This window comes from Arachis duranensis, chromosome 6 (assembly GCF_000817695.3).
Source record: "Arachis duranensis cultivar V14167 chromosome 6, aradu.V14167.gnm2.J7QH, whole genome shotgun sequence".
NCBI classification, from domain to species: Eukaryota; Viridiplantae; Streptophyta; class Magnoliopsida; order Fabales; family Fabaceae; genus Arachis; species Arachis duranensis.
The window spans coordinates 4,019,333-4,034,216 of record NC_029777.3 but is presented as its reverse complement, the minus strand read 5'-3'; the positions used below and the strand labels follow the sequence as shown (position 1 = coordinate 4,034,216).

Genomic DNA, 14,884 nt, shown 5'->3' with positions numbered 1-14,884 from the left:
TAAAAAAGTGGTGAACGGTGTGCGATTTGAGGTAAGAAACGCGACGGTGCTACTAAGCGACTAGTGAGTTGTTGGACTTCTTTGATGGATTTGGGCCTTTTCATTTCCAATATAGCTTGGAATTTTTCTAGATTGGCTTCTATACCTTAGCAGGTTAGCATAAAACCGAGGAACTTGCTGCCGTGATCCCCAAAAACACACTTTTTCGGGTTTAGTTTCATGTTGTATAGTCGGAGTTGTTGAAAGATTTTTCTGAGATTGTTGATATGATTGCTATTGGACTTGGTCTTTGCTACTATATCGTCTACATATACTTCTATATTTTGTCCAATTCGGTTGGTAAAAATTTTGTCCATTAGCCTTTGGTAAGTTGCACCTGCATTTTTTAGCCCAAATGACATAACCTTATAACAAAAATTACTATTGTCAGTAATGAAAGTGATCTTATCCTAGTCAGCCGAATACATAAGTATTTGGTTGTAGTCGGAATAAGCATTCATAAAACTTAAACATTGAAAACTAGATGAGCTATCAACTAATTTATTAATACAAGGTAGAGGATATGTGTCCTTTGGACATGCCTTGTTAAGATCGGTATAGTCCATGCACATCCTCCACTTACCATTGTTCTTTTTTACTATGACCATGTTTGCTAACCAACTTATGAATCTAAGTTCCTATATGAATCCAACATTGAGTAGTTTCTGGGTTTCTTCTAAGGATGCTTTCCTCTTGTCTGTGTGGAGGTGGCGCTGTTTCTGGGCTATAGGTTGTACGTACTGTTGGTTGGCTTATCTTGAGGGATTTGTCTTCAGGTTTGCGTTATAGCATTGACTAACCTCTTTTTGGTCGGTGTGGATGCGACAATTTTGTTATCCTAAAAAAAAAAACTTTACACACAAGTGTATAGTAGAAATAATAGCACAAAAAGTATTTAAAGAAGGTCAGCCGAGAATGATGTTATACGGGTTGTTGCCGTCCACAGCAAAGTATTGAATGTCTAGGGTCTTACAGTCAGGATAATGCCCTAATGTTGTTTGTAACCATATATAACCTCAGATTGGAACGCGCTCACCTAAAAAACCTAAACAGTTTCCCTGTAGATGGTTGTAGAGCTTTGTCTCTTAGCTTCATTTTTTGGTATGTGGAATAAAACATCACATCGGCACTGCTGCCTGGGTCCATAAGAACTTTTTTCACCAATGGCTCGCCAATTTGAAGTGATATAACTACAGGGTCATCCAGGTTCTTGTCTATTGCTTTGCAATCCGAGGGACTGAATGTGACATCGGAGACATTCGTGTTGGTGGTAAGGATCAGCTCAGAGCCAGTGACTAACATCATGGTCTTATAAGACCTCTTCCCGGCCAAATTGCTACATTCTCCCCCTGCGAAACCACCAGAAATATAGTTAATAGCTGTGCGAGATTGGTTAGGGTTTTTGTCTACCTTTTTTCCTTTGTCTCTGTAATTGTCATTTGATTTGGAGTGTTGGCCGGGGTCTTCTACATTATGTCATTGTCATCGACTGTCAATGTACTTATCAAGCAATCCTTGGCGAGCTAGCTTCTCAAGGAGGTCTTTTGCTATAACACTGTCATTTGTAGTGTGTCCATATTTTTTATGAAAGGTGCAATATTTGGATTTGTCTACATATTGTTGGTCCTGGTATGTTCCTGCCTTGTTTGGTGATTTGGAGTGCAACATGTCTTTAATGATGCCTTCTCTTTTGGTGTTAAAAGGGGTGTATCTATCAAATTTTGACGTAAGCTTGAATAGTTTTTGGTCAGTCCCATTGCTCGAGTATTTGTTTTGTTTGTCTTCTTCTTTGCTAGGGTTAGGCCTTTTTGCCTTCCGAATTTGTCGGATATCTTCTATTTCGATCTGGCTTGTTGCCTTTTTCCAGAACTCAGCCAATGTCTTTGGTTTTTTTACGACTATAATTTCTTGGAACTCCTCAGGGCAGAATCCGCTCTATAGTGCATGTAAATGGACCTCTGGGTTGAGATTACGTATCTCCATGGTTGCCTTGGCAAACTTCATCATGTAGTTTTTAAGGCTTTCATGCTGTCCTTGCTTTATGGTGCTGAGATAGTCTGAATTGTGCAAATAGATCTTTGACGCAGAAAAATTGTTAACGAAGAGATTGGTTAGTTCGTCAAAACTTGATATAGAACCTATAGGTAAATTAGAAAACCAGATCAAAGCAGCACCATCCAAAAAAGTAGGAAATGTACGACAGACTTTTGGATCGGATGCACCGTTCATGAATATCATTGTGTATAACTTGGTGACATGTATGTTAGAATCGCCAATTCCTTCATAAGGTTTCAGTGTCATCAGTAAGGTGAAGTTTTTGGACATTTGAAAGTTCAAGATGTCTTTTGAAAATGGATTAGTCCTCTTCACCGTTGACTTCATAGAGGTTGTTATTATAGGTTTAGCTTCTAACGTGTGCTCGTCTTGATCATCTTTGTTCTCAGTGTTCTTGTGCTCTTCTTTATTTTGGCTATTTTGCTTCTGGCGTAATAGGTTGACCATTCTTTGATTTTCTACTCGTAGGGATTCGTTGATGGCTAATAGTTCAGCATGAGTCGGGGGAAAAGGGGGTTGCTCGAATAGTCCACCATAGGTTTTTACCTGCAAAAAAGTGGCGATAATAGAGTAAGAGAGATGAAGGTGATGTTAGTTTAAAATTTGGGTCCCACAGTGGGTGCCAAATGTTTATGCGTTGGTAGCCGATTCACGGTATAACTCGTCCTGCTTAATATTCGAATATGTCTTTCCTTGGATTGGAGGATGTATACGTCGACTCCTTAAGAACGGCGACGGTCGACACCTGCAAAAGTACTCCAACACTCAAGTCATATAGAGTGTGAGATGAGATATGTGATATTCAAAGTGAATAGTATATCTTTAACGTGTTGGATGCTTTATATTTATTGAGTTGTTGTGCCATAGGTGGTTACTGGTATTTTGTGGAACTAATGAGGACGTTAACGTGATTTTTTGGTAATTGCTTTTGAATGACTCGTTGATCTTTTACAGAGAAGTCCGTTAGGAGAGGAAGTCGTGTTTCTTTGATTTGACACGTGTTTATTTGTTTGATTTAGATTCCGAGTTATAGGTATAACTAAGTTGGGTTATAGCTAATAGATCACTTTCATTTTTGGTATTATTTAGCCATTTCCTTTTTTCTTTTTTTGGTTAGAATTTAGCCATTTCTATTAATTACAACTCTAGTGGGATGGGCTTATGATAAGATTTAAAGGATCTTGGGCCATTCTGTATCGAAGCCCATCAAGCTATGAAGCACTTGCAGTTATTTTGGGCCTTCAGCTAGCCCAAGATTGATATTTTTCATTATTTTGGGAAATGAGAATAAAGTGATAACGTGCACAAACTTAAAAATATTCTGGATTAATTATTGAAGCTTTCTACAAATCAATTTACCTATTTTAACTATTCTAGGATGCAGGATATTTGATTGGTAGGTAATTACATCGGTAATTTTTGGAAATTAGAAGGTAAAAGAAATGTAGATATCTGCGAAAAGCACTTATACGCCTTTTAGTTTTGTTGTATACAAAATTCATAATGGGAATAAAAAACATACATTTTCTTTATATTTAGAATACATTTTTTATAAATAATAACTCATCATTGTAATTGTTGGTTTGTTATCGATTTTTTTAATAAACAATCTAAATTATAAATTGATTTTCATGCTGATATATAACAGCAAAAAATAATTTGATTTGTAAACAAGTTAGAGAGTTATAACGGCCAAATTATAGAGAGTTCATAGCACATCCGTTTTTTTAAATGACTGTCCATGCTATTAATATATAAGGTAATTATTTTTATTGATATGAGATGTACATGTAAAATTATTTTACACTGACAGTGCATCAAAATAAAATTCAATTATATATCATAAAATAAAAAATTTAATTGTAAAAGTTTTTATCATATAAAATAAATCATCTTATATATATTTTATTTGAATATAATATCATATTTTATCGTATCATTTTAATTTTATCCAAATTTTAATTATGTATTAAATTGGTTAAATCCTTCGTGTGCTCATATGTCGGATGAGGGAAGCTATCGAGATTCTCTTTTATTTAATTTGGTTCCTTCTTTAATCGAGCAAAACTCTACCCAAATCCACCGTCTTTAGATTTTGTTTGTTTTTTAAAATGTTTGACGCATGACCCAAAATAAAAGAGAAGGCATGTTTGTCCCTGCCACTTAGATAGATAACAACTATATCTAAGCTCTTCGATATTCATTATGCATATATATGCTTATCTTATGAATATTTTGCCATGTCCTGTCCATTCATATGGTTTGGTATACTAAAAGTTAAATGGAAAAAGATGAGCGTATATACTCAGTCACACAAAGTTGTAGTTATATTCTCTGTCCGAAAAAAAAAAAAACGTTGTAGTTATACGCTTCACGAGTTACAAATTAACTCAATAAATGTTTTTTCATGGAAGTGAAGCCTTTTCCAATTGTTGGGTAGGTCAGGAGGTTGTATAACTTTACAGGTACATGATGGGTGCCTATTCACGTTTAAAGTGTTGAGATTAATCAATTGCTAAAAAAAGGGATAAATATTTATTAATTCAAATTGTGTATGACTAGTAGAATGTCAATGTCCGAAATGAATAGTTTCCTTCATATTTGCAATGTAATAGTCCCCCTCTTCTTTAGGTATAACTCATAGGATTAGCATATTCCCAAAACTGAAGAAATAGCAATGAGCAATCTACGACTTAGACGAAGAGGAGCTATGGCTATTATTCTAAGGTTTTGGGTATCCTCCACTTCAGCAGATTAATTTATTTTCGATCTAAATTTTATTTAAAAATCTATTGTTAGTCAATAAATTACTGCATGCATAATATTTGAATTGTTAATACTTATTTAAGTTAACGAGTGAAATTTTTTGTTAACCGATCCAAGTTGGTTCGCCTTCTAAGATTTAAAAGGACATTTGTGGTACATCACTTGGGAAAATATTTTGACTTGATATATACATATGGAAACAAATGTTTTATAATGCAAAATCAAATCTAAGTACACTGATGTAAGGATAATGAAATAGTACTATTTGAAAGTCCCTGCTGTTAACATGACAACTAAATTTTAATTGGCATCCAATTAGGCTCCGGATGATAAGGGTGGTGATTGAATTTGACTATTGAGAAAGCCAAAATGGGTAGTTGAGAATTGAGATGGCAATTTACGAAGAAAATATACTCACACCAACAATGGTGTTGTCTACTGTGTCCCACTTTGCTTTCCACTGTCCACTTCCCACCATATCACCCTTGTATTATTCCATAATTTAAAATTAGAGTCACCTAATTTTTTTTTCTATAAATTTACGGTAGGTTCTGGTTCATGCCACTATTGGGGAAAAGGCGCTATGATTTATTTTATCTTATTAAGAAATAAAGTTAAATTAGCTTTTAGTTAATACTATATTATTGTTTGACCACAACAATGCTGCCGACTATGGAAAGATATAGTTCTAGTTTAGGTTGTACGCTCTGCAATTATTGCACCTGGTACTATTTCATGAATTCTTTAACTCCATCAGTTTTGGATTATGGATTAATTAATTAGCATTAGAAAAATAAAATGAAATTATTTACTAGTAGTAATGTTTCTTTCTTTCTTTGTTGGTCACCGTCACGAGAGTGGAGTGATAGCAAAATTGCTTGCGATGTAATTTGTCATTTTCTTTGTTTCTTTATCTGAATTGAATTTCTCTCTCTCTCTCTCTCTCTCTAAACCGCAATGCCGAAAGAACATCGAATTCTACCTCCGCTGCTTCTTCTTCTTCTTCTCCAGCAACAACGACGTCGTTTCGCCGCTCCGTTGAACACCGCGTTCTCAGATTTGTCTCTTCCCTCCGCCTTCTGAATATCTTCCAATTTCTTCAACTTGTTCTTACTCTCACTCAGGTGCATTCTGCCTTGCCTTTCTCCGGTGTTCAATTTTCCGCAGTTTTTTCTGTGACTTAAGTTTCCGCGTTTACTTCCGTTTCACGTGTGTACTTTGCTTAACCAAATTCGTGTTCTGTAACCGTTTTTCCTGCACATAATTTTGAACGTCGGTTTCTATTCGTGGCTTACCTAGTGTTGCATAATCAGCAATTCAGCGTTGCATTGCACTATGCTCTTCTTCTGTGTTGAGAATTGAGAAAATAAAACGGAGAGAACTGTGTTTATTGCAAATTATGAGCAGTTGAGGTTATTGAGTAACCTAAGCTGATAGTATATTATTCCTTATCAGTGATTATAGCTGCATTCCTTTCTGTTTCTGATTGTTAGCTACATTTCATTTATTTACTTTGAATTTCGAATTATGGTTCAATATAAATCTGCAAGGGTCTAATATGCTTGATTTGTGCCGCACTTTGTGTTCAGGAGAGTGAAATTTCAATTACTTGTTGATGACATGGAGCAGTATGAAGTACTTGAGCAAATTGGAAAAGGTGCTTTTGGTTCTGCACTTCTTGTCAAGCATAAGCATGAGAAGAAAAAGTGAGAACTGCAACCTACATTACATTCTTTTTAAAATATAAAAGAAAAACTTAACCATGTCTATAAATTTGTGCCTTCGTGTTAACTTTGCCTTTTGGTTTATGTAGATATGTTCTGAAGAAGATTCGCCTTGCCCGTCAAACTGAGCGTTCCCGCAGGTCTGCACACCAGGAGGTTGGTTTCGAATAATGTTTCAAGAAATTAAGTTTCGACACATCTTCTGTTGTTTTCTGTTATCTTCAGTATCCCAATCTTTAGTGTTTTATTGTTGCATGGTTGTTGGTGCGTTTTATTTGTGTTCTACAGAAAATTATTGTAGGCTTCAATCATTAATATGATTAAGATGAATATATTTGGCATTAAACTAGAAAATGATTACTCAAAGTGTTTGAAGATAATATTATTCATGGATAAATATTTATATCATTTTTCTTTTCCCCATTTTGTTCTGTGTAGATGGAGCTCATTTCCAAATTAAGAAATCCATTTATAGTAGAGTACAAAGATTCATGGGTAGAAAAGGTATGGTTCTTCTTTTATTCTCCTCATTTAATTACAATAATGGCCTCTACAAACTTGCCGTAATAAGCTTCTATGGAAGCCTGCTTATTTATTATAAAGTCTCCAAGAAGTTAACTTAGTCTTCTCTGATCCTTATCCCAAAGATATTAGTATTCTTTTATTTATTGTTTTAGCAATAATAAATGAGTGTAACCTTTGATATCTTCATCTGCATCTCAGATGAATATTCAGAGTAATGTTGAGTAGCAGACTAATCTAGCTTTCAACTGTTAGGAGTCATCGAGTGTAATGCTGTTCAGTTTCTTGTCAAAATTAGTGCTTTGGCTATTTCTTTCTATTATTACAGTTTTGGATTCTAGGTGATTGTGATGACATATAAATTCATTGCACTGCTTCATGCTGTTCTATTTTCATACCTTCGTTCTCAGGGTTGCTATGTATGCATCATTATAGGTTATTGTGAAGGTGGAGATATGTAAGTCTCTTTTTTCTTATATTTGTTAGCTTATATTTTGGTTCTATATATTCTTTCATTTCTTTGCTTTTATCATCTGGACTATTGACACATTTGTGTGTATGCATTACTCATGTAACACAGGGCAGAAGCTATAAAGAAAGCTAACGGTGTCATGTTTTCTGAGGAGGTCATCTCTTATTTTTTGTGTTTTCTTTAGAAACCATATTCTTTGTATATCTTTTCCCTTTTTTGGAAAAAAATATTCATCATTGAAAAGATGAGATAACTTTAGATATTCAATGTATGTTTAAAAATTAAAATGGTCTTTTGTTTGCAGAAACTTTGTAAGTGGCTTGTTCAACTTCTTATGGCACTTGACTACTTGCACATGAACCATATTCTTCATCGTGATGTCAAGGTTAGTAACAGAATCCTTTGTGCTGTGCGATAATATTGTTATTTCCATCTAAATTTTTTCAAGGCATATAAACTAATGTGAAAATCACATGATTTATCAGTGTTCCAATATATTCTTGACAAAAGATCATGATATACGTCTTGGTAAGTCATTGTACTATTCCTTTAAATAAAGGGATTTGCTAACCAATGTCCAAAAGGCACTGACAACGGTTTCCAATCGGGTATTGATAACAAAATCTTTATTATTATTATTGTTATTATTATTATTATTATTATTATTTAAAGCTCATTTTGGAATCCTAAACCAGTATCTTTAGGGCAATGATTAGCAAAACTTTTAAATAAAGCATAGATGATTGAAAAACTTACAAGTGATCAAATGATGATCAGGCGATTTTGGACTTGCCAAAATGTTGACTTCGGATGACCTTACTTCCTCTGTAAGAATTATTTCAATTCATTAATCAGGTTTACCTTCTTTATTGTAACTTGTGCATGACATCTTGTAACCATCAAGAGCTTTTGTACTGTAATTTAGGTTGTGGGAACACCTAGCTACATGTGCCCTGAGCTCCTTGCTGACATACCCTATGGTTCTAAATCAGATATTTGGTCCTTGGGTATTTAATTGTATTATGATAAATTTTTATTGAAAAAGTATATTTTATTTTGCTGGTTTTTTACTTTTATATTCATGATCTCTAAAATTGGTTATTCAGGATGCTGTATATATGAAATGGCCTCGCTTAAGCCTGCGTTCAAAGCATTTGTAAGTTTTCTATTTTAATTAAAAGGCTTCATTGTCAGTATCATCTGCTTGGAGCATACTCAAAACTTTTAATCGCTGCTGCTTGTATCACCAATTTTAAGTTATTATCACGTGAATTCCATTGTTTGAATATCAGTTTGACCATCATCATGTTACCTTGTATGCACTTGTTTTCTGTGGAATGACCATAGAATCAAAGTATATATTACTACTTTTCATATCATTTCTGCAAACATCTTTAAGTTATACAATTATCTTTGTATTTCTTTGAACAGGATATACAAGCACTAATTAACAAGATTAATAAGTCCATAGTGGCTCCACTGCCAACAAAATATTCTGGTGCATTGTAAGTCTTCTTTTGTCATGTAGCTACTTTGACTAATGCTACAACTTGGGAATTGCTTTGTCATGTTTTTTACCCTGTTAAGTTCAGCATTTTCATAGTTTTAGTGCCTAAATTATCCTAAGGCTACCACAGGCAGGTAAGCCAAAGCTCATTGAAAGTGGCATTTCTTAAGAATTAGACTAATCAGTTAGTTGTGGCTTATACAATTGGTCTAATATATTTGTCTTCCCTTTTGGCAGTCGAGGTCTTGTTAAAAGCATGCTGCGGAAAAACCCAGAGCTTAGGCCTAGTGTATGTATAAAAGTTTTCATTTGACATTGATTGCGAATGGGTCTTTTGTAGCATGGTTCTTATTTTCTTTCATATACTTCTGGAGGCAGGCTGCAGAGCTACTTGGGCATCCACATCTTCAACCTTATGTTCTTAAGATCCATCTCAAAATCAATAGCCCCAGTCGAAATACATTGCCAGGTCGTTGGCCAGATTCCGACTACATTAAGAAAACTAGACTTTTTAGCCTGGAAGATGATCCTGTTTCCATATACAGGGATAAGTGGAATACTTTTAGCAATGATCGGAACTTAAACCCTAGTATATCTGGAGCAGAGCAAGATTCTCATTGCTCTACTCTGGAAATAGATTGTACTCCTGATCATTTGAATGAAAGGTTAGCAGAACTGGAAGTTGAGGATAGCCGTGAAGTGAAGTCAATTCACAAGCCAGTTGTTTCTAGAACTTCTACCATTGGCAAGACTTCAACACACACTTCACCAAAAGCTTCTTCTAACAAGAAGAAATCAACAGAACCCTCTAAGAATTATAAGGTGGTAAGGCAAGCTGAATAGCATGTTTTATTGTTTGCTTTATGGTATACACACGAAACAAACTTAAGTATGCATTTTTGTTCATTGGTTGGTTTCACAAGAAACTACTCTCTTCGCACTGTGTTATAGTATATTTTTCGCTATATAGTTTTGAATATCTGACTTTCTCTTTATGGTTGCAGCTTCCTGCTTCTCACCATAACACCAAACAACGTATCCATGGTCAGAGTCGCAGAGTATCCCTGCCGACGGCAAGAAGTGGTGCCATTCGGCAGCTGTCTCACAGGCCTAGCATTGGCTTACTCGACCATTTAAATTCACCCAATGTTTCGGTTAACGCCCCCCGTATTGATAAAATAGCAGAATTTTCATTAGCATCATATGAAGATCAATTGTTTCCCATTACTAGACCTTCATCAACTTCTGCGCAGGGCTCCTGGGGCACTCCGCCCTGTGTCAATGATTCAACAATGGTAGACAAATGTACAATCGAGCTAGGTGATAGAGCCTACACCAGGCCAAAATCTACAGATTCTTGGCAGGGAATTAAGCGCAGCATTTTAAAGAATGATGAGGTTAAAAGTGGCTCATCCGATCAAAATGCAACTGCTGGCGCATCAAGTAACAACTCTTCAGACCTGCGGCGTCGACAGTTTGACCCTTCTTCATTCCAACAAAGGGCTGAAGCGTTAGAAGGCTTGCTTGAGTTTAGCGCAAGACTACTACAGCAAGAAAGGTACGACGAACTTGGAGTTTTATTAAAACCGTTTGGACCCGAGAAGGTTTCCCCAAGGGAAACTGCTATTTGGTTGAGCAAGAGCTTCAAAGACAATAGTGCCAACCGGGAACAATCGGTGTAAATTGCAGCAATATGTACCATTTTCACGAAACCATTCATTCATGTTTGTAGAGTTTGGTCTTCCCCCTTCTCACGCCCTCGCTGACATCTAGAAGCTGATTTTGTAGATTACTACGTGTTTTTAGTTTCCTCACGTGTTTTACTCTACTGAAAAATGACAACTCAAGCCTTTGATCTCATGAATGATTGAAAAAGTGGGATAATTTCATGCTGTTACTCGCCTGCCATCTCTTCACAGGAATTAATTAAAAATAATAGATTTCGTTAACATGAAATTTTCCTCACGTGGTGAGAGTCCGCTGCTTATGTGTAGACATAAATGACATCATCATGGATAACATTCCGGTCTATATAACTAAAACTACATCAATGATGATTACAAAGTTCAACAAGATAGAACGCTTAACCCTAATCACCCATGTGTCCACTTATGCCACATCCTCCATCACGAATGATCCTTTGGACTGTTTGAAAAAGAGGCTGCTCAGGGGACCGAGCAGGTGGCTGAGGTGCTGCACCAAATGTTAAAGGTGGCATCCCACTCGATGCAAAAGGACCATCAAAAGGACCCGTCGGAGGCTCATTGAGGTCCACCCAAATCTGTGATTAGACCACATCCATACATGGTTAATGATGCCCCACGTCATCCTGTAGCATCACTGCTATCTCATCGAGGAATGGCGAGCCACCAAATTGTTGCCCATGGTCCTAGGACTAGCAAACCTAGAAGACATCATCGGACTAGGGCTAGGAAACATCTGACTGCTGCCCTCAGTCATCTAACTGTTAGACCCTACCTCATCGATACAGCCATGCAAGAGCAGTAGATCCTAACTATATCTGTCCAATTCGTCTTGCTTGGCCACATAAGGTAGCCACCAAATGTAAAGTCGTACTTTCGACTTATCACCTAAGGATAAAATCATCGCAATGTATGTTCGGGCATAGATTTTCATATATCCTCACTAGCATCTATTGGGAGCACCTTAAACCTCTTTAGGAACCACTTGTAGGAGATTGTATACTTATCTATGCACCTGGTAGGAGGAAGCTCATCAAATAGCTCCTCAAACCACACGAATGTTGGTTTTTCATCCGGTATAAACCGCTTAAAATCTGTGAAGTGTCCGTTAACCGCCTCATCATCAATGGAAAGACTCAGCTGGTACGTTACATTTTGTAACATGATGGTATATTTTCCGAACAACATAGGATAGATATGGGTCTCCAGATGTCACCTCCCAATAAATAAACTTATCATAGGTTCGTCAAACTTAAACTAATAATCATTGAGCCTAACAAGGTGGTATAATCCGGCCGCCTCTAGGTAGAGAATGATACTCTAATTTAAAGATATATTTGCTGCTTTCTGATATTTCATATAGTGGGGGAGTTACATTTTAATAAAAAGTTTTCACAATTACGACATGCTATAAATAATTAAACAAATTAAGAACCTCAAATTTAAAAAAATGGTATAATTGTTTTCACTTATTAAAAAAATTAACGAAAACTTTTTCATTTCATGAAATATTTTTTGGATAACGTCTGATTGTGGGGCTGATAAGACTTTTTGTTATCATCAAGGTATGAGCATCTAAAAAGCTTTTAAAATACATAAATCCATTGCAGACGCGTTTATGAGCCTTGACGTTCTTCTAAGTAAACAATTCGTTTAATCGATAGAAAGTAAACCTAACAATGACAGTCACAGAAAGGTTACGTGCACCCTTTAAGATAAAATTTTTGCACTCTACCAAGTTCGTCGTCATATGACCCTAATGATGGCTCTCGTTGAATGTTAACACCCATCTCTGAACACCGATCTCATCGTACCATCGATTATATGTGTTACTCTGCTCTTTAAACCTTTGGTAGTTTTTGTTGTACTCCTATTCCATCCTAGAATAGCCTGTAGAACAAATCATGTAATCATAAGCAGATGCCACAAATTACTATGAATAGGACCATAACAACAAATTCAAATACATGTGTTAACTATGAGTTTATGCAAATATGGAGTCTTGAACCTCATTAAGAAGTTAGACTCGATGTGCCTGATGTAGAACATGTGCCACGCTCTTGGTGATGACCATACACCGTTACCGCGGCCTATTGCTGTGTTGATGGAGTTATGGCGATCAGAAATAATGCCCACGCCATCAATGGTAACAACATATCTCCGCAAATTAGTTAGGAAAAACTCTCATGCATCTGTCGTCTCACCCTCGACGATCGCAAGTGCAATAGGCACAATGTTTTGGTTCCCATCTTGTGCCACTGCAGTTAAAAGTGCACATTTATATTTTTTCTACAGGTGTGTGCCATCAACCTGCACCATTGGCTTGCAGTGTTTAGATGCTACAATACACTGATAGAAGTTTCAAAAAACGCGATAGAGAACTCTTACACCTTGAGCCTTCTCACTCTTACGATAAACGGAGAACGTTTTTATTTGAACACGAGACCTTGGCATCTTCGCACTCATTGCTTTCAACCATACTGATAGAATTCGATAAGAAACTTCCCAATCATAAAAAAACTTTTACTATAGATTTCTGCTTTGCAAACCAAGCATTGCGGTAATTTATAGTGTAGTTGAACTTGGATTGAATTTTTGCAATAATAGGCTTCACCTTTATTGACGGGTCTGCTTCAACCAACGGTCTAATAACATCTGCAATTGTGTCTGAATCTAACTTAGTATGATCTTGTGAAATCGTCCCCATGGTGTACGTGTGTTTTCCATTGTATCTCTTGATCTCTCAACAACCTTTCTTTCGAATCAAGTTAGCTCGGATAAGCCAATCGCACCCTGCACCATAACCCTTGCATTTTGCATAGAATGTTTGCGGCTCAAACTCATACACAGTGTAATTAACTCCTCCAGAGATAGTGTAGCTTTTGATTGTAGATATCACCGACTCTCTAGAACCAAATTCTATTTCGACACTAAACTCACAATCTTTTGCCACAACATTGCCTTCACCTACAACATGCGAACTACCGTTAGTCGGTCAAGGCAAATAAAAGAAGTGGTAGTGATAACTTTAATCAATAACCATAACATACCCATATTTGCATACTTAGAAAATTCGAGGCATGCATGACTTCGAGATCTAGAGTCCGAATAAAAAATGAAACACCAAAAGGGTGTTGGTTTACAAGCGCATGCGCTTCATTTTGCATCGCCGGATTGCCTGCCAAGTCTCCGTTATCATTTTCGTCATCGACTTCGTAGTTGGCTTCGAACTCCTCTTTACTGTAGTTGTTATCTTCTTCCCAATCTATATCCCCAAACTCATCAACATTGATTTTCTCGCCAACCGCGTCCAGTCCCATATGCTGTTCAAACTCGGCGTACAACTCTATCATCGACATGTAAAATTGGGTTTGTTAATAAATATAGAACATTTATTGCACACATGCGTCATCAGTGTAGACATTATTTGAAGCTGTATCAATCCACCAAATACTTGTAAATGATTGCTGTATAAAATGTTGCTCACTCTTTTTGAAATGTGACTTTGTATGTTATCATAAAGACCATTTTGCAATTCTACAAAACTCATGGTGTATAGAATAGCAAATGAAAACCGATATTCACAAACAAAAGCCACTCTTTCACCGTTATAATAGACTCGCAAATTTACAATACCTTCTATAACCTTAACTTCGCATAACCCGACTTTTTTGACACAACTAATTGCCAATAAAACTCACAATTATGAAAAATATGAAAGAAAGAAGTATGGAAGTAGAAATAAAGTACAAATTCGGATGAATTGAATTTTATATTTATATACAAGACTTTCGATTAAAATATTCTTTTCTATACAAAACGCAAGTTGCATTTTACAATTTTCAAAAAAAAATTTTACTCATTTAAAATATAACCTACGTTTTAAAATTTCAAAAAAAAAACCATTTTATAAACGCAACTTGCGTTTGGGTTTATATCAAAAACAAAAAAAAATTGAAAAAATTGATACTCATAAAACATAAGTTTCATTTGATTTGTTTCATAAGTAAGGAGAGGGAAAAAAAACGTAAAAAACAAAACGTAGATTGCAATTTTAACCAATACCATAACAGCACAAATATTTATTACATGTCAT

The 14,884-nt window shown here is 35.9% G+C and overlaps 1 protein-coding gene across 3 annotated transcripts; it reads left to right on the top strand.

The window, feature by feature from the left end:
- The first annotated feature begins 5,689 nt into the window (after window positions 1–5,689).
- LOC107492055 (serine/threonine-protein kinase Nek2) lies at window positions 5,690–10,982 on the top strand. Of its 3 annotated transcripts, none has more exons than XM_016113022.3 (15): window positions 5,690–5,984; window positions 6,450–6,566; window positions 6,674–6,740; window positions 7,023–7,088; window positions 7,517–7,563; window positions 7,687–7,732; window positions 7,883–7,963; window positions 8,064–8,106; window positions 8,356–8,405; window positions 8,504–8,585; window positions 8,685–8,734; window positions 9,010–9,083; window positions 9,323–9,374; window positions 9,464–9,910; window positions 10,090–10,982. In XM_016113022.3, exons 2-15 carry the CDS (start codon window positions 6,481–6,483, stop codon window positions 10,765–10,767), a joined length of 1,869 nt encoding a protein of 622 aa, XP_015968508.1. In that variant the 5' UTR covers window positions 5,690–5,984; window positions 6,450–6,480; the 3' UTR covers window positions 10,768–10,982. The 3 variants fall into 3 exon arrangements, with proteins under 3 accessions (XP_015968508.1, XP_052119438.1, XP_020981902.1); XM_052263478.1 differs by having other exon boundaries at window positions 5,693–5,984; window positions 9,464–9,907; XM_021126243.2 differs by lacking the exon at window positions 5,690–5,984 and having other exon boundaries at window positions 6,486–6,566; window positions 7,542–7,563.
- Window positions 10,983–14,884: the final 3,902 nt, after the last annotated feature.